The sequence below is a fragment of the Parus major genome, chromosome 2, assembly GCF_001522545.3.
Source record: "Parus major isolate Abel chromosome 2, Parus_major1.1, whole genome shotgun sequence".
Classification (NCBI taxonomy): domain Eukaryota; kingdom Metazoa; phylum Chordata; class Aves; order Passeriformes; family Paridae; genus Parus; species Parus major.
The window spans coordinates 119,774,301-119,794,658 of record NC_031769.1 but is presented as its reverse complement, the minus strand read 5'-3'; the positions used below and the strand labels follow the sequence as shown (position 1 = coordinate 119,794,658).

Here is a 20,358-nt window from a genome sequence, read left to right as displayed (position 1 = left end):
TTCATTCAACCCTAGATCTCTTACTGTAAAGAAAATTCTTCCAGTTATAAAAGCAAGAGATAAAGTGGTGTGAAATAATATTAAAGGCTTTTAACACAACTTCCTTATGTTAGGAAGGTGTTGAGGTATCTTTAAGTCCTAAGTTTATAAGATTCTATGAATGAGAGTTAAAATTGTCTCAAAAGTGTTAATCTGTTATATTTTGTCCTCCTATGTATATTGCTGCTAATTTTTTAGGATGTTTGTGAAAACAAAAACAATAATTCTGCACTCATGACTGCCAAACAGAAGAAAGGCTTTCCCACTGCTGAAACTTTCCTTTTCAAATGCTTAAATTGAGAAACTTGCAGTTGCAATGTACCTTTTGTAGCTATTGTCTATGGGCTTGATATATCAGAGTCATATTTTTTTAAAGTATATTTGAGCACTCTTGAAGCTAAGAGTGTGTGTTGAGACTGTGTTGCTGTAAGAAAATTAATGTCCTTTGTAACCTTTTTGGTCAGCAAATACTACTCAACACTGAAGAGAAATTAATTTTGAGTTTTTGAATTTAAACTTTAGATGTTTTCTGAATTACCGTGGAAATGAGGAACTCGGTTTCCTAATTAAATTATATGAATCCAGTCTTTAAGGGCTTCATTTAAGAGCTTTTTTTTAAACTAGATCAGTCTCCTGATAATCCAGTTTCTGTATTAATGAGAAAACAAGAGACAAATTATTGTAAGAAAGAGAGGAAGAAAAAAATAATCCTTCATAATAACTGTGGAAAATATCTTGAAGTTTTCAGAACATCTTTAGCTGCACATTGAGCTGTCCATGCAAGCATGGAGCCAGCAGCTCACGGAAAGTGATTCTTCTCTTCTCATTGGTACTTGAGACCACATCTGGAGTGCTGTGTTCAGGGAGCTGCAGTACAGGACTGACATTGGGGTACTGGGGTGAGTCCAGCAGATGACAGGATGGCTGGGGCTGAACTGTGTGACCTCCAAGGAGACTGGGTTTCTTCAGCTATGAGAAGAGAAGGCAAATGAGAGATCTTGCTGGTGCCTACAAGAACATAATAGGAGGATATCTAGGGCAAACAGAGCCACAATGGGAAGACAAAGGGCAATAGATACAAATTAGAACATGAGGTATTTTGGTAAGATACAAAAGAAACATTTTATACCATGGATAGTGAAACACTGGAATGCATTGACCAGAGAAGTTGATTTAAATATTAGTTTCTAAATATTGTTTAGTCTCTCCCTTAAAATATTTTTTTTTTGCTGTTTGAATGAATTCTGTTTAGTAGGCCCTTTGTCCCCTCTACAGTTTTATTCCAGTTGCTATAGAGTACTCTCATGTTCTGGAAAAAGTCTATAGACAGCTCTTTATTATTCTGTGCAGAAATAATTGAGTTAATGTTTGATAAAAAAACACTCAAATTTTGAAAATGTGTGGTGAAAGCCTGTTAAAGATACCCAGATAGGTTTGTCAGATTAGGAATTATTAACTTGTGTGGTGTTGTTAATGTACTAGTTGTTAATGTAGTAGAGCATTTTGAAATACAGAGTATATTTTATTATTCCAGCTGGGGACCGCCCCCCCCCAAACAAATAATTGTCTTGAATCACATCTTAAATGTGTGTTTGTTGGTCCAATAGAAGTCATTATCTTCACATATATAAACTGCCTTACTTCTATCTCTAGTGGCAAGATTAATAGGAAATCTTTAAAAGCATTTTTTCACTCAAACTGTTTAACACTTTCAAAATTGCTGTCATTGAAGATTGGAAAAATCCAGGAATTTATTACAAGACTTTTTTTTTTGATCTTTAATATCAAGGCAAATTATGTAGATAATTTAGCTGGAGACAAGATAAATGAGGAAGTTCTCTGGCATTTCTAATAGCAATTGTTACTTTTCCATCCTGAACAATTCTAGGGTGAGAGTCTCTATTTGGGAGGGAGCAGTGCTGAGATACATAAAATCCATCAAGGTATAATATAATATCCAATATAATAATCTCCAGTATAATGGAGATAATGGAATACAGGTTCTTCAGGCAGACATAGGGTTAGAGAGGTTGCTGTAAGACAGAAGGAAATAATGCCTTCTGCTGCAACTTGGTTTTGTTTGGGATATTGCTCTGAATCAAGAGCAAATCCAGAAGAGGTGTATGTATTTAGAGGTATGTTTCTTCACCTCTAAATCCCTTCCTTCCCTATCCAGTGAGGAGCTGGGTCCAGCAATTTACCATGAATCAGAATTGCACTGGAATTTCCTATGCTAAATAGATAATCATAGGATCTTTTGTGGATTCCCATATTTCAATATGATAAATTTATTTGCTATAAATTGTTTTCATTATAACACAGTGTTAGTCTTTTCTGGGTTACTGAGTTTCTGTAACTTAATAGATAACACATTCATTTTATTCTGAATAAGCTCTTTTTGGCTTTATATGGGAATGGCATAGATTTTTTTTTTTATTGATATTTCCATTGAGAGCTGCGAACAGAGGTCGGATGGAACTGATTATAGAATGTTTTGGATTTGAAGGGCCAGTAATTTCACTCCAACTCCCCTGGATGTGTCTGTCCAACCAATTCCTTATCCACTGAACAGTCCATCTATCAAATCTATCTCTGTCTGACGTAGATAGAAGGATGTTGTAGAGGACCATGCCAAAGACGTACCAGAAGTCCAGATAAATGACATCTGTAGCCCTTCCTTTGTCCACTGATGTAGTTACTCCATTGTAGGTCACTAGGTTGGTCAGGCAGGACTTGGCCTTGGTGAAGCCGTGGTGGCTGTCCTGAATCACTTCTCTGTCCTGCATGTGTTCTAGTACAGCTTCTTGGAGGATGTGTCCCATGAACTTCCCAGGCACAGAGGTGAGGCTGACAGGTCTCAGTGTCCTCCTTGTTCCCCTTTTTCTGGTCAGTTGGGACTTCACCTGACTGACATGACTTTTAAAATACGGAAAATGGCTTGGCAGCTAAATCCACCAATTCTGCCCAGGAGTCTGGAATGCAGCTTGTTGAGTCCCACAGACTTGTTTATATTCAGGTTCCTCAAATGGTCATGAACCTGACCTTGACTTAAAGTGGGAGGGACTTTGTTCCCTCCTGCTGTCTGTCCACTTGAGTGGTGTGGGAAGAGAGGTTACCATTGAAGACTGAGGCAAAAAAAACCCCAACCCAGTTGTTGAGCACCATAGCCTTCAGCTAATCAATTTTTTCCAGTTGTCCGGGATTTTTTATGACTGGGAGGGGTTATACCTTCTTTGACTTTCCTTTTCTGGTTTACATTAATACTTATTTGAATTGGCTAACTGGGAAATAATAATTTCTTTAAAAATATGACTGGTTTGATGTGACACATTTGACCCAAAGTATAAATAGTATTTCCTGCTATTTTCTGGGTTATGTTTTTTGAATTTTGTTTTGAATTGCAAATGATGAGAAGCAGTATATTGTCTGTATGTATAATTTTGTGCTGAGTGGACAGACCCTCATGCCAGTGTCAGCAAATGTTTTAGGATCAGAGGAACAGAGCACTTCAGTCTTACTCTGTTGTTCAAGTATACATTTTAATTATTTTTTTCTTTTTGCTACTGGCTTTTTTGTTTAGTGATGACCATAAACATAGTATGTGAGAACCAAAAACCCATGAAACAGAGGATATTTTTGCACTAGTGAGAGGGATAAAGTCGTGACTGAGTCTGTGTTAGACTGAAAAGATGGTTGCTGGATAAAGGCCCAAAGGTGCAAACTTGAAATAAGATAATATTTTAAATGTTGGTAATTTGAATTTTTTTTAGGATACAGAACAGACAAAATTTTCTCTCTTCAAATTACTGTCAGACACTGATAGCTTAATGTTTCTGATTTTAATTAAATTCTGATATGTGTTTTAGGCTCCTTTTTATAAGGACAAAGTTGTATAGTTGGTCTACATATGTAAGTAAATGGATCTACTGAATTATTTGCTGTTCTTATAGACATATGTTCTTTGCTATTTTGCAACCAATGTTTCCAAATCTCCTCTTTAGGGGAGTTTGAATTACCATTGCCATAAAAGGTTCTCATCCCTGAACTTTTTAAATATTTGTAGTAAAATACTGTAAAATACTGTATGTGACAAAGTGTACAGGTTGACTACCTTTGAGGTTTTTTTGATGGTGGTCTGCTCAAGTGCCAGAAAGAGAATTGATTTCAAAACATCTCTATTCAAAACATCGCTATTCAAATTAAGGATTTATGAAATAGTTTTGTAACTTTGCTCCTTTGCATTTTAATTCATAATAATGGTGTTGGAAACACTGTTAATGTTTTCCTAATCTGGGCAGAAAGAAAAAGGTAAACACTAGGATTCTAACTTGTTTTTCAGTGTGTGAGCGATGTATACAGCTTATGAAAATGCTAGCATTGGGTTTTCAGTCTGTTTATATTATATCTCAGTGCCAGGTAGGAGCTTTCAATATAGAAGCCCAAGGAAGTTTTCAGGGCTGCTTGATAGAGACAGGAAGTTATTCCAGTATTTTCAGAATGTAAACTTTAAATGTATAAGGGCAATTTTTTATGAGTTCTGTGGTTATTGTAGTCTGACTTTTAATATATTTGATGGGATACTGAATCTTTTCTGTGTTGACAAATCAACACTTCGCTTTCCTATGGGAATTTTTCTAAGTTCTACTAATTAGTGGAAAACAGCTACAAGAGTATGGTAAACCTGTGTTTTAAAAAATGGGATATTGAATGGAAATGAGGTACTAAATCCTCAAACTATATTTTCATTCCTTTGGAGTATAAGATCATTTTGACTAATAGTGTGGTTGAAATGAACTTGTAGATAGTAACCTTAAAATTGTTGGCAGGAAAAAGAACAGTAGAAATGAGAAAGCCTTGAACTTTTTGTCATGTAGATGGCTTGGAAATGACAAAACATATTGTATAACTGTTTATATGGAGAAAATTGACTCTGAGAGCAGTGCCAATGACAGCATTTCACAGAGGTTGCATTTCCCTTGCCCAGTAGATTGTAAGAAACTGTTCTGGTAGTTGTTATAGAAACAGCTGGTTGCAGTGACCAATTTATCTCTGTCAAAATAGACAAGAATTACTTGAGCTACTGCCATAACACTTTACTCAAGTGCTGTGACTCTGTAGGTTCTAAGATGCAGTTAGTGTAAAGATTTTAGTTTGTGTTGTGCAGTCCAAATAGTCTTGTTTTAGTTTTCTGTTTTGTCTTCTGGGATGACTTAGAACAAGGCAAAGGCTTGCACAGATGCCAAATGGAAGTGTCTTAGATTACTTAGAGGAGGAAATTGTGCTGTTAAAGTCTTGTAGATTTAATTATAAATCTAATGATGCTGTGTAAATATGAAATGTTCACTGCTAGGGGTAGAGCTCTTATAGATATTTTTGTAATACAACAAATTCAGTTATACCTCCATGTAGTTTGTAACATAACAACCTAATAATCTTCCCTTTGCAGTATTGCAAATGTAAGCGCCTTTGCATTTTACCCAAAAAGTAAGTTTAAAGTTTGTAACTTATTTTGCCTGTGTCCTTTCAGTTAAATTTCTAGGAGCGGAGTCATCCTTTTTTCTCACCTTTCAATTTCACTTTGTTTTTAAATTGTCAAGTAAAACTCCTTTTACCTCTCAAAAATTGATGAAATGTGCTTAAATGTGTATTATGTGTTTATTGTTTAATTTTATTAAACAATATTATGTTTAGTATTTCAAATATTCCATGCAATTTCTTTATAGAAACGATTACAAAAAGAACTATTGGCATTTCAAAATGATCCACCTCCGGGAATGACTCTAGATGAAAAGAGTGTACAAAATTCAATTACACAGTAAGTATATATACTGTTTTATTTATGATATAATGCTGAAAAGACTAAATAATGAGAAGCTCTCTTCACACTTCCACCATTTACTCCAAGTAACATTGTGAATTTTGCTTTTAGTTTAGGCAATGAAATACTGTTCTCCTTAATAAGCATATTGGAGTAATGTGTTGGACAATTTCAGGAACAGGGTAGTAAATCTACTGAATTTTTATTAGGCATTTTACTGTCTAACAAACTGTCAATTGGTAAAAGCTTCTGCGTTTTTTAGAATAAAATAATTTAATTACCTTTCATAGCTACTAACCTCCAAAACTTTTCTAGATATATTGAAATAATGGAGTAGCTGTTTTAGAGTTCTGTAATATTTTAATAGAATATATGTCATGGCTTTTAATTTTCATCACCTTCTTTCTCTAAGGCAAGTGGAGAAAACTTGCTAAAAAGCAAAGTTGTCTGCGTACACTAGTTTGCCCTTTTTTGCCTGCCTTGGTTTTCTTAGTGATTCATGAAATGGGAAGAGAAAGATGGAAAATATTCTTTGTCTGTTGAAATGGACAGAGGTTGTTCTTGGTATTAATCTATTTTTTAATTGACAGAAATTCAAAAGATTCAGACTGTGTTGGTATTTTTTTCTCATAACTTTCTTAGTTTCATTATAGAGAAATGTTAAAAATTTGTCACATGTAAACATGGATGAGAGTATGATCTCAGACTATATGTTCTGGACTAGGGTACTGATGGAGCAGCTTAAAACATAGAGCTGAATTCTGATGTTTTCACATCTGCATTTTGGGTGGTGGCACTCAGACCATGTTACCTGAGTCTTCTGAGACTCATATATAGTGAGTTAAACACTCACTGCTTTTTAAATGATGCTGGCCTTTGTGATACTTCATGCAGATGAACATGACTAAAATTAAAAAAGCAGTTTTTAGTTTTCTGCAAAAATTAGTCAGTCTAATATTGCAAGTGGTATTCACTTATTTCAACAAAAAACTATTAAATCAAAGTTTAGAGCAGATGGAAAAGGCTATCTCTGTTTCCAGAGTACTACCTCATTATAATTTCTGCCTGTATATACCTTTCTGCCTTTTATAACTTTCAATACCTTGCACATAAAAACTTCCTATTTACTGTCCTTCTAGATTTTAAAACTGTTGCTGTTTTAGAAGCTTCCTGTCACAAGTTTTTGATTTTTTTTTCTCTTTGAGGATTTTTGGTATTAGGTAGCCTGTTTTGAGTTCATTAATCAAGTTACAGTTTGAATTGGTTGCATTAAAAATTTGTGTAGCAATACTTGCTTGGGTTTTAACAATGTTGAATAAAATAATTGGATCAGTTGATGTAACTGGGTCATTTAAAACATTGCTCAATCTTTTATTTTAAATATACAAAGATTAGAAATTTGAGAAGGCTAAACTGTAAAGCACACAGGAAATATGGGTTCTACTGATTCCTTGACCATAAAAGGAGCAATATCCAGGCAAAATTTTCTTCTCCTTAGTGAACTATTTTAAAAACTTGAAAATGGAAGCTCTGAATCACAAGAACCAATAAATTTAAGAGTATTGGTGCAGTCTGTTTATAACTGTAAAAGCGGAAGGCATAAGAAAGAGATAAGTGATCTGGAGTGCAAATAGATTAAATCGAAAGCATCATCACAAAGTTAAAATATGAAATGTACTTCATCAGCTTTCACTGTACAGCCATCACTGTGCTACTGTTGAAGATGCATTCCTCTTGAAGGGTGTGAGAGCTAGCAGTGTATTAAATACACAGATTTCTCAAGCCAAAAACCAAAACACTGCAATAACAATACATCCAGCAAAAAATCCCCAAAGAGTGATAAGGGGGAAAATAAAAAATATGCATGAATTAAATACAGAGGGAGAGTATATAGGAGGGTGGAGAGGTTGAAAATAGGACCATCAGAGCTGCCAGCTGGAGATGATGACTTTTCTGAGTACACTGCTGTTTTGCAAAATCTCATCTGCCTTCCTTGAGTCGATGTAAACCATATCTGAGTATTTTTGTAGTCTCTTTACCTTAACGTGTTGCTTAGATCTGCAAAACTCCATCAAAGGTGAAAAACCAAAAATGGGGAAGTGATGCTGCAAAGGATAGTGTTAAGTGGTCAACAGTAGAACTCTAAAATCATAGAAGTTAGATAGCAGAATGTTGCTGTATGTGTTGAACAGTATGCAAAGCATCTGTTTTTAGCTGTATTAAAAACCCCATAATGCAAACCCAAACCAAATAAAACCCCCACATGCAACACCACCACCCTCTTCCCCAGCAACTCCACCTGTCAGTTACTTTAATGTTATTATGGTGGAAGGAGCAGAAGCAGAGGAAAAAGAATACTGGTATGTTGAGGTGTTACCTTAGTTACAGATTCAAATTACCCTTTTGTATGCTTTTGTTTTAATTTGCTAGGACCTTTTAATTTTTACACTACTAAACTTTTCCAGTTTTGATTACATTAGCTGCAAGATACCATTTAATTTCTGAGTTTTTCACAGATGTAAGTACAAGATGATTTTTGCCCTTTCCCCTAGGTTACAGATTTTATTTTAATAAACTGTGTTGATATTTTCCTTGACAGAAAGGTAGAACAACACAAAAGAAAATATGTACTAGTTTGTTTCCTTACAAACTGTTTAAGTTTTCAAGCATGTTTGGGTTTTTTTTGGCTTTGTTGTCTCACTTTTCTTGGGACCTGACAGATCTGTGTATAGTTCAAGTCATAATTACATTTATAATTTGCATCACTATGTCAGTGCCTGTATGCAAAACACCAAGCTTGTATTTTTCAGATACAGGCTTGATGTATTGCTCACCTTTGTGGTTGTTGGAAGGGAAGTTAGATGGTGTTGTTGTGATTGATATTTGGTTTGATTAGTCCAGTGCTCCAGGAGTACAGGTATTAATTTTTCAGTACACAATGCTAACAGCTTTTTCCCCTATTCCTTAGGTGGATTGTAGACATGGAAGGTGCTCCAGGAACACTCTATGAAGGGGAAAAATTTCAGCTTTTATTTAAGTTTAGTAGTCGGTATCCTTTTGATTCGCCTCAGGTAACTGATGCCTTCTTCCTCTCCTACTGCTGCCTTCAGGTTACAGCTGTATGACGTTTGCTGAGTGTTGTATTGTCCACATAGCCTAATGTCAGCTTCACTTACTTTAATTTGTGTTAAACACATTGTGCAGATGCCTTTTCTTTACAAATGATTCTGCAATGAAGTATAGGGCTCTGATGTCTGCTTGGACAGATGAAAGTAGTGTAAACTGGAGGCTCCTTTGATGTTGATATTTGTGTCATGAAATACAGGGTAAAGTAGAAGATCCCCTTTACTGTGATGCAGGAGCAAAGTAAACAATAAACTGCTGCTTCATCCCTTCTGACTTCCAACATATTTTTCTCTGGTTGATTTTTAAGACTCTTGCATCTTCTCTGCTGCCATTGTTAATACAGCTGAAGAAACACTTGCTTCTGATAGGGTTTCTTAGAGATAGATGAGGTGCTTGAGAGACCTGCAAGATAGTGTTATAACTGAAGTATGTGATACTGTGTTGCTTTCAAGGCAGCCTAGAGAACTGAAGGGACAGCTGAATTTAGAGACTGCAGAATGTGGTGTGTACATCCATTCCTCCATTACCTGAGGGAAACATTTCAAAATATGGCTCATAAGAGTAGTGGTCAGCTGTCACCTCTGTTTTTCTGAAAAAGGAAGGAGAAAAGCAAGACTGCTTTAGTTCTTGTCCTGTCTGTTTCAGCTCAGAGTTTTAGAAATTATCTCTGCAACTTCTCTTGATGTTAAAACTGGAGCATGGAGCTGTGAGAGACACTTAAGCCATAAAAATGAATATATTTTTAGGTACCATGATAAACACTAGAATGCTGACTTTTAGTCTTTTACAGAACAAACTGGCCACCTGAACTTCTGCACCTCATCAGGTTTGCAAGGTACTACTTATAGGTGATCCACAAGAGAGTAGCCAATTTAATTTGGTTCCAGGTTGTTTGTCTTCATTACCCAGCCTGTGGGTGTGGCTCTGTGCAGTTTATTGTTAAGTAGCAAAATTAGATCCATACATCTACACTGAATTTTATCACAGAAAACAATTAAATTTAAGCACTGGATACTGGATTGTTTTAGATGGCTGTAATTTCAGTTTTTCAAACATTGCTATGAAGTAGGGTCATTCTGCACTACAAACTTCTTGGTCATAATTACCTCTCCTGCAAATCTAGTTACTGTGAATTGACAGTTTTCACTTGTGCTGCTTTAATCACTTGGATGTTTTCTGCCTTTGAATGTTTGTTGTCTGTCATAGAGTGCATGCTTTTACTCACCCAGTCTGCCTAGTTCAGGTTATCATTTAAAAGTAGGATATTAGTTACAAGTGAAATACATTGCAGGATTATGAAGGTAAGCCCTTTAATGCTTAAGAAATGCCAGTTTAAAGACCTATGAAAGATCATTCTGCGTCCAGTTTCACTTACACCTTAGAAACCTGTCTGCCATTTTGCAGATAAATTAAGCTCTCTAATTTCAGTTTCCTGTATGATGAAGGTGTTGCTGCTTGTCATCAGTGGGGAGGTGGGTGTGTTGTGTACATGTTTACGTGTTTCTATGCATACTTATATAGCTGAAGAAACACTTAAGAAACTTCTGAGTATTATAGTTACAAGTGGTAGAGATTTATGATTTTTTTTATTGTATAAAAGGAGTTGGAAAAGGAGTTCAGGAATATAATACTGATATGAAGATAGCAGTTTTACTCTCTTTCCATTGGTCCTGACAAAAACTTGACGCAAGAGCAGTAGCTGTCAAAATTGGTTTTCTGGCTTGTTTTTGACTGTGATAGTACCTTTTAATAGAGAGGGATTCAGGTTCTAAACGCTTTTCTTCCATATTCTCCATGACAAATAAAGACTTTTTTATTTGAAGTCATGTTTTAAAAGTATTTCCTATTTGGTAACATACTTTGGTTTCACAAATCCTTTGTTTATAGTTAATAAGATTGATGAATTTTAATTTTATTCTTCATTCTAGAACCTGGATGAGTTGTCCAGAATTTTATTTCTGTTACATCCAGGTTTATAGAAATACTCCTTTTTTAAACTTGTTGTACTTCTTGCTGTAAAACATTGTGGCTTATAAAATCATTAAAATCCAGTATTTTGGCTAGACAGGTGTATTCCTTAGGACATGGAAGACTGAGGCTGCAAGATTTTGCACTGTCTTTACATTGTTACCTTTGCATTTTTCTGTGCTGTATAAATTTTAATAGAAAATCCTCTATATTTAACCATTTATTTAAGTCCATTTTCACTAGCTATTTAGGCATCCATTGATTATTTCACATTTCACTTAATAGTTTCCAAAACTAAAGTAACCCAAAATGGTAAAGTATATTATTTAGTGTAAGTGAAAATGGCAGACCTGCTTCTTAAGTAAGATTATATTGTTTTCCCCAAACCAATACAGCTTTCTTTAAAACAGGGACTATAAATTAGTTATTTTTGTTCTTTTTTTTTTAGGTCATGTTTACTGGAGACAATATCCCTGTTCATCCTCATGTTTATAGCAATGGTCATATCTGTTTATCCATTCTAACGGAAGACTGGTCTCCAGCCCTCTCAGTGCAATCTGTTTGTCTTAGCATTATTAGCATGCTTTCCAGCTGCAAAGAAAAGGTATGGGCTTTTTTAGCACTGTTGAAGTAGAATAAGTAAAAGTTAGTAATTTTCTACTTTACAAAGTAAAATTTTCATTTCTCAAATTCTAAAATAGGCAAAACTACTGTATCTACATTTCTACTACTGAGAAAATACTAAACTAGAACTGCAAAATAAACAGTGCAGTAAGTACTTTGCCACTGTTTTCATGGTAACCGGCTTATATATCATTACTGGAAGAGTAGTGGATGGAACCCTTCCAGTTGTTCTAACTGTGAAGTTCAATCATGCTTTAGGACAATTCTTTGTAAAATTATCCTTCCTCTAAAGGCAGTGCGGAATGACTAGTGAAATGACTTTAGTGCAGATGCTTCTAACTTTGCATCTGTACTGTTTCAGTGAACTTGATCATTTTCATTTCAGGAAAGTAAATGGTGCTAAGCTGCTTTTTTGGCACTAATACCTTAGACCTTTTTGTAAAGAGATTGCCCTTTCACTTTTGACCATTTCTTTCGCAGAGGGCTGTCTGTGGAAGTTAGATGTGGTCAGAGCTTGTCCATATGTGCTATTCAAACATGCCTATTTATTTTGCATCCCAATTAGTCCTAGTCATATATGTAGTCAAAAAACCACCCCAAAATGGCTTTCTATTGTATTCTATCTATGAGTTTTGTAAATGATGACACTTGTGAAGAAAAATGAAGAATATGTAATAATGATCAGATACCAATATTTAAGTTCATTTTTCCATCCACTCTAAGCTGAGCCTTTGAATGGGAATTGGATGAAATGCATCAGAATTAGATTCCAAACTGCAAAGGAATTTAATTTTGGGAGGTTTTTTGAACAACAGCTGTTTCTTGTGATTTAGTTTCTTTTGTTTGTTTATTGTGTTTTGTTTTCTTTTTCTTTTTTCATTTTTTTTTCTCCCCCTATTTATCATGAGGCTGTTTGATATTTTTTGCTATTTTATTTTCTTGGAGTATCTCAAGTAAGCATTTGTTACCTGGATCTTTAAGATATATTTCTTGACCAGAAAGGTCTGTTACCTCATTTTCGCTGCATTCACATGGTAATCTTTCATAAGCTTATTAAATAGCTCATTTATTACAATATGAGGATTGTTTGATTATTTGTAGGTCTTTTCTTCTGTTGCAGAGGCGACCTCCAGATAACTCATTTTATGTAAGAACATGTAACAAGAATCCAAAGAAAACAAAATGGTGGTATCACGGTAAGTATCTAACTAGGACCAGAAATTTGTAACTTCTTTTCAGGTGAAGGTAATTAAATTGCAGGAAAGTAGGATAACTGTGTTCAAAGCATTAAACTATTTTTTTCAATTCAAAAAGTTATTTAAATCCTGTCTATGAGACACTCTGCTTTGATTTTTTTTTTTTTTTTTCTATATCACATTTGAATAATTCCTGGTGGAAATTTAAATATGTTTTAAGTTGTATGATTGACTTTGAATGAAAGTACTTGTAAAGCGTATCAATACATGACAAGTTTACAGTTTGGAATTGGGGAAAGTCCATCATGAAACTAGGTTTTGCTCTAAACCATATTTTGGTTATTGTTATTAATACTTTAAAAACTTCTATGTTGTTGAAAAGATAACTATATATTTGTAAACAGCTATGTGTTTTGATAGATTTCCAGTCTTAATCAGAATTTCCAGTATGGGACAGTTGACTGACTTTAAAGACTCCTAAAAACTAATAATAATATAGTAATAAGATTCTCCATGGACATCATAAAGAAGAAAAAAAAAATATTAAAACTGCTAGTGTCTGCAGTGCTAAGTATTGTGTTGGGGATTTTTTTTACTGTTTGGTTTTGGTTTGGGGTTTGCTTTGCTTTTGCGCTTTTTTCTTTTATTTATATGTGTTCTGTGTCTTGCTTTATACTGTGTGGTTTCTTTCTTCTGCCTCAGCATTTGTCATCTTCCACCCAGAGCTGCTGTTGGCTGTATGTGCTTGTCTTATCCACTCCATTGGTGAGGAAAGAGAGAAGAGGGGGATAGAGATGGGCCATGCTTTGTTTCTCTCCTTTCTTGTTAGCAATGCTTTCCTTGCTTTCCCTAGGAAAATTATGTACAAACAGTAGTTATTGGAAGCACAGGTACTTTGGGAAGGGATATGTCAGAGCAGGTAATACTGTATGCTAGTGTAGTGCAGAACAGTTGATTCCACCATGGCCTCTTGCTGAAGGTTCCACAGTAAGACATCCTTTGTTTTTCATGGCCTCCCCACTCCAGGATATGTTCTGTTCCTGAAGTGAAACTATAGCAAGTATTTTGAGGCAATGAGAGTTCATGACTGGAGAGGCAAATACCAAAGTCTTCACCCTTAAAATTCTTAAGATTCTTAAAAACCCATGGATGGCCCAACAAGAAAAACTTGATAGTTTCATAATACTTGATGAGACCCGTGGGGTTTTGACATATGGTAATGTAACAGAATGAAACTCTGTTTCTCATAATACAGTAATAGTAACTTCAAAACAAGGTGGCTTCAGGCACAGTAAGAGAAGTGCTGTATGTCATGAGATTAAGGTACATCTAAGAAACTTGGGGCCGTTATGTGGTTGTTTTTAAAGCTGACTCCAAGAATAATAATCGTCTTGCACACAACAATAGATATTTCGTCCTCACCAGAGTATTCAGAACTTCATTTTCTCTCTCTGTTTTCATGCTCTTGTAATGTGTTTGGTGCTTCTCCATTTCTAGTTTTGGTTTCTCTTAAATGGCAGTTTTGGGAGAGTTTTTGTTAACTTTCTATTTCACTTGCTAATTATTTTTAAAGAGAAACAGGTAAAATTCCATTTATTGGCTTTATCTTGTGATTAAAATGTTTTATCTACTTTTAATTTGTACTAGTCTTATTTTGATTTAGAATAGAAATTTGTAAAAGGAGGACAGTCTGCAGATATTACTTTTATTTCTTCATCGTGAAATTTAATTTGTGTTAAACAAGCAAAACAGGAACTTAGTATGAAAAGAAATCTGAGTTACTGATTCTGACAGTTGCTGGGTTATTATGGCTCTAAACAATGGCTTACAGTTCATTGAATGGGTATTTTAGTTACTAGGAAGTAACTATGCAGGTTTTTTTTTCTCAAAGTCAGAAAACCTTACCCCTCCTCAAATTCAAAGCAACCTAAAAACCAACCTGAGGCAAGAGAAAGTCAGTTCATTTAAATAACTCTCACTGTCTTGATTAAAAATTCATTGGGCTCCCTACCACCTTAAATTCTTACATGAAAAATAAAATATTCCTGATGTCCACTAGGCAAAAATTTCAAAAATGATTAGAGTGTTTTCCCTTCCAGTTTTGTGCATGTGTCATTTGCTTCTTTTCTCAGTTAATTTTGTTTCTCCTATGCGGACATAGAACAAGGCTGCCCAGGCATAATCTTTAAATTGTCAGTGTTTTCTAAACAGCTTTAAAGAAATGGTATGTTACAGTAAAATGGGAAGTGTGAAAAGATGCTTCTCTCGTGTTTATTTTCTGCTCATGCTTCAACTGAAGTGTGTCATATATTTAATCTTGTGGTTGAACCACATTTGTCTGGATAAGTGAGGGAAGAAAAAGCATTCCTACCCAGGAAAGAAAACCAGCTGTCCACAGATAACTGCTGTGAGAAATTAAATGCCAGTGTTAATACAACAACCTATGCAAGGAAGTGTGGAGTGGTTCTGCCACTTCTACTGTCAGCTGCCCATCGGACTGATTTAGCTTTAATGTGACATTGGAGCTCTGTTTTGAAGAGATAGGAAGAAGTCTGTCATATGTATTAATACATGCGTTAGAAGGAAAATATTTTTTCTCGCATGTACCTGGAATTTATTTACTTGGAAGCAGAATAGTCCATGGTTGGGAGCTGATATAAAGCAAACCCAGATGATCACAGAGTGATAAAGTGGCACTTTAGAGACATATTCTGATATGTAAATATGTGTCTACATTCAATATAGTACAGAGATTTTAGTCTGTCATATCATCCCTGCCCAAACACAGCAGCTTATTTCACAGAGTTATGGAGCTTTGTTTGCTACAAAATTGTCCTTACGAGCCCTGTTTTGAAGCTCCTGAGCTATGATAACTGAAAATATTTCTAGGCTGTCTGCCCTACCCAGTGTGTGTTTCAACTGTATATTGACTTTCCTGCTGAATTTCAATCTGAGAGTTGCTCGTGTTGTGTTAAAGACAGGGGAGGATCCTCCAGATACTGTTTACTTGGGCATCCAGACTGAAATTGGTTTCATAAAGCTGTTGACTTCCTTTTTTGTTTTCAGAAAGTAGATTTATTTTTTTTTTTGTAGGGTGGGGTGAGGAAGGGAAAGGCAATGGTGTTTGTTTTCAATCAGTGCTTCCTTGCTGCTTTTAGGTTTGGAGGTTGGTTTGGTTTTGTTTTTTTCTTAAGTAGGAAGTGTTTTCTCTGATATTTGGCCTAAAATTTTAGCACACTATTTAAATACCCCTTCTCTCTCTCTTTTGCATCCTTGTCCATTTTTTTACATGTATAGTAAAAAATTAAAATAGTTATTTTACAAGTAATAGCTTTGATATAATATTTTCTGATGAGAATGCATTATGTTTGAGGCTACATTTTTTAGGTGTGGGAGGTTACAAGTAAGTCCTTTAAAAATAAGCAGACAGTAAGTTTCCTTTCTGTTAACAACTCAATATTTACTGCTAGCAGGTGCAAATATACTGCAGGTTGATGTGTGAAGGAGAATGTTTAAAAGGGAGAGCATTAATATGGAGCATAATGCAGAAATGATAGGCATAGAACATGCATTTTTATAGTAGGTTCTGTCTAATCACACTATCTAAAATTTAGTGTATGTAATTTACTTTCATGTTTAGGATTTTAGGATTATAGTAGTAACCTGTTCTTTTTGCATAAATCTGTCACCTATTGTTTTGTGTTGAGTCTTGCTAAATAAATTAATATACATGTGTATATATATGCACACACACACATATAAATGTATAAAGGGTTGAGAATGCATCAGAAGCAGCCCACTCTACCAGGTCTTATCCCTATATATTCTTTATGAAAGGATGTCTTAATTTGGTAACTGTTGTGGATCTGCTCTACTTCAAGGGTGCAAAATGTTAAGCATATTTGATTTTTCATTTTCTTGGCAAGTAGCTTTCTAAATATCAAGCATGGAAATGACTGTCATTTTAATGGGGTGCTTGCTAATACTTATGTCTTTGGGGGATGTATGTGTATTTTGGAAGTTTAATTTTTGATACTCTCTTTTCTCCCCGAGTTGTTATTGAACAAAACAACAGAATTATTCAATCAGGGTATATCCTCTGCATGTTACTGTCTATGCTAGGAATTGTTTCTGCCTATAGCACCTTGCTAATTTGGAATTAGAATGTTTATGTGTTTTCCATAAATGCTCTTCTTTTATTTTAAAGATGACACATGTTGATGCCACCATTTTGTGATCCTCGTAGCAGAAGATAGTCCTACTGAGAAAATGAGCACTTTGATCATTCAGTCTTTGAACTTTAACCTTTGACTGGAAGTGACCTATAGGCAATGAAGACTACTTCCTTTGACTGCATTTTTACTAGTGTGCATTCTGGGCGCATGTTGATCGCTGGTTCAGTCCATGCAACTGACATGCTTTTATTAGTCATACAGTATTAATGCAGGTGTCCAGAAATGTCAGAATAATTCCATTATTTTTATTTTAAGCTTTTGGAAGAATTCCAGGTCTTCATATATTGTGCAATAACACTGAGCTCCTTGGCGGTTTTGGTGCATCCATTGCCGGCAATGGACATTGTACCAGGGAAAGGTTTTGCTTCTGCCACAAAAAAGATTGACACATGACAGAGCTTATGAAAGTTTTGGATATATTTGGATTATAAGCAAGGGATTGACAGTTACCTTAAATCCAGCCCATTCTTTTATATTTGGATTCTATGCACTGTGACCACAAAACTAGCAGCATAAGTTAACATGCCTAGCTGAAGGACTGTAATAAGATCATTACGTATTTATTAAATTGTTTATCTGCTGTCAAATTGTTTTGACATGGGCGGTTTTTCAAGTGACATTGGCAGAGAGGTACAATGTTATCCCTATGGTGAAATAAAACTACTTTTTGTATATAGTTATTCATATCTCTGAAGCAAAGGTATGAGTAATTTAGGGTATGAGTGATTTAAACAAGAATTTATTTTGGAGATAGAGGATGGCAGTGATATAACTGAATTTGCTGCAGTCCGTAATTGGGCTTGTAATTTGTACTTTAGAGCTTTTTCCAAATAGATTGCACACTGTTATTTCCTGCTAGCCATCAGCATGAGCCCTACTGCCTACACCAATATTTCATTTATTTATGTGTTTGAAAGCAATCCATATAACATTTTTTTGTTTGCATTCACTGTTTCTTTTGTGTTGTATGTCATGTTTGAATGTTACAAAACAATATTTTGATTGAAAAGCTTTGTCAGAAGATATTTTCATGTAAATTATTTCTTTATCTTGTAAGCATCATCTTGTCTTTTAATCCTGTATTATAAAAAAAAAATACATTTTTGACAGAGGCTTAAAGTTTTCACAAAAAAGTGTGGACCTTCTTATTTAAGTTTAAACTAAAGTATATTTTCTTAACTTGCTTGACCCACATAGCCATGCCAATTTTTCCAGGCTTTTCTTCACCAAAAAAAGGGGGAAAAAGCCTAAAATCAGACATTTTTCTGTGGAGCAACATTTATTGAAATGATAGTTGTTCTCAGCACTCTTTAATATTTTGATACTGCAATTAGGATGTCTTTTTAGGAAGCACTTTTGTAAACTAAATACCTTTACACATATGCAAAATTTCTATAATTTTTTTTTACTCTTGCCTTATTGTTGCACTCAAAAAAAAGTTCAAGCAATTAATGCATGAATGTCTAGATCAAGTAATAGTTTGATGTAAAAACAAACAAAAGAAAAAAAAAATCCCTAAACCAAATTCACAATTAATAACTACAATAAAAACCAGAAAATTGGCTGAAAAGACTGATTAATTTTTTTTTAATCTGCTGTGTGATAGCTGACGTTTTATAGCCTTGTACATACTTCTCTGTTACCTATTGTTTTAAACACTTTAAAAAAGGTATAGATGCTTAACTCAGGGTGGATAGAGTTTAGATGGATTTGCTTCAGAGAAGTATTTTGTACAGCATCAGAACTGTAGATACTGGCAGTGAAGTGAGGCTACAATATACTTCAGGAACTGCTTTTTTTTTTTCCCTACTGTACTGAAAACATCTCTTGGCCTTTAAAACTCAATGGTAAAATCTAGCTTTGGATATAAATTTGATATGTGTATATATTTTCACAATGAGCCTTGGAAACATAGAATTAATTCTCTTTTAAAAGCCAAAAAAACCCCCAAATTTGTTTTGAACAAAAGAAATACTTATGCTCTAAACTTTTTGTTTAGCAAAATTTTATTGTTGTGAGATCATCAAACGTTATTTTTGGAAATGGTTCATATGAAAGAGCAGGAATCTGATATTTAATTTCTGTAGTCTTTTTTACTGCTCTGTGTTAATGGAAACAATTAAGAAATCAATGTATGAATGGGTCACATAATGGATCCTATTAAAATAGTCCACAGGAAAAAGACCTTAATGTGACCAGGTAATGTCTGAAGAAATGGCTTAACTACATCTCAGATTTAGTTATTTTTTCATATAGTGACTTGGAAAACTACAATACATGGTTTCAGAGAAGCTTTATTACATACCATATGTATTTTATTGAAGATGGGTGTTGTAGTGCAAAGCATTATACATTTTATTGACCTGTGCTATCACATGGACTATACTGAAGTTACGTAACCAAATTTATGCTGCTCTTTAATAAACCCCACCCCCTATAATATACTTAGATCAAGAAAATGCAAAGTAGATTAGTAAAGAATGTACCTCAGGTCTTATAGTTTACAGTAGAAATGCCTCATTGGTTCTCTTGTAGGTCTGTGGGTAAGTTCACCTATATAGAGAGGGCCAAGACAAAGGTTATAAACCACTGAAGCCCTCAAAATAATGCAACTATTCTGACAATGTTATGATGTCCTCAAAAAGGGCTTGAATCAGATGGAGGTGGTGTGCCATCCTTTCCCGAGGGTGACCCTGTGTATGTAACTTACTTTCACTTGGAATTTCTCACATGGAATGGTTACAGAATTGGCTTGAAACTTGCTTTTATTTTGTGTCAATATTCATGTTGTTAAACACTTTGTTTTGTGTTTAGTGTCTTTATACTATAACACAATAAATTCTTGTTTTAAAATAGATTACTACCCTTGACTGGAAATACGTGTGGACCTTTTCATGGTGGAATGCAGAAGCACAGTTCCTTACATTCAGCCACTCTTAAGACAAAGCTGCCACTAATTCTAAAATGTTGCGATGCATATCACAGGATGAATTTGCATAACAGCAAGGTGTTTCCTCGTTCTCCAGAGGATATCTATTGTAACAGCTAAAAGAAATAGTTAATTTTAAAAAAAATTGCTAAGATGTAATGCTTTCACTTTCACAGATGAGCAAATAGTTCTTTTTTTTCTTTTTGCCATTTGACAAACACTTAAAATAGTTAATGAGAAGTTTCAGGTGCAGAATTCTTGTTTGCCTGCACAAAGAAGTGGTGGGAAGAGCCTTTCTATTATTTTGTCAGCATCTATCAGGACTGTTTAATCAAATCTCTGCCTCATACCAATAACTGCTTTCAGATTTTTTTTTTCAAGAGATGTCTTCTGCTTTGCAAAAGGCAAGACACTGCATACCTA

At 34.7% G+C, this 20,358-nt stretch overlaps 1 protein-coding gene across 7 annotated transcripts in view; it reads left to right on the top strand.

The window, feature by feature from the left end:
• UBE2W (ubiquitin conjugating enzyme E2 W) overlaps positions 1-19,883 on the top strand; it is a 31,855-nt gene extending 11,972 nt beyond the window's left edge. For 3 of the 7 annotated variants that reach the window (XM_019005558.1, XM_019005559.2, XM_033512299.1), the window contains exons 2-6: positions 5,763-5,854; positions 8,826-8,928; positions 11,400-11,555; positions 12,696-12,771; positions 13,474-16,972. In XM_019005558.1, coding sequence (XP_018861103.1) covers positions 5,763-5,854; positions 8,826-8,928; positions 11,400-11,555; positions 12,696-12,771; positions 13,474-13,646 — 600 coding nt within the window. In that variant the 3' untranslated portion in view covers positions 13,647-16,972. The other 4 variants (XR_001519278.2, XR_002001296.2, XM_015617027.2 and 1 more) reach the window with 4 other exon arrangements.
• The last annotated feature ends 475 nt before the right edge of the window (positions 19,884-20,358 follow it).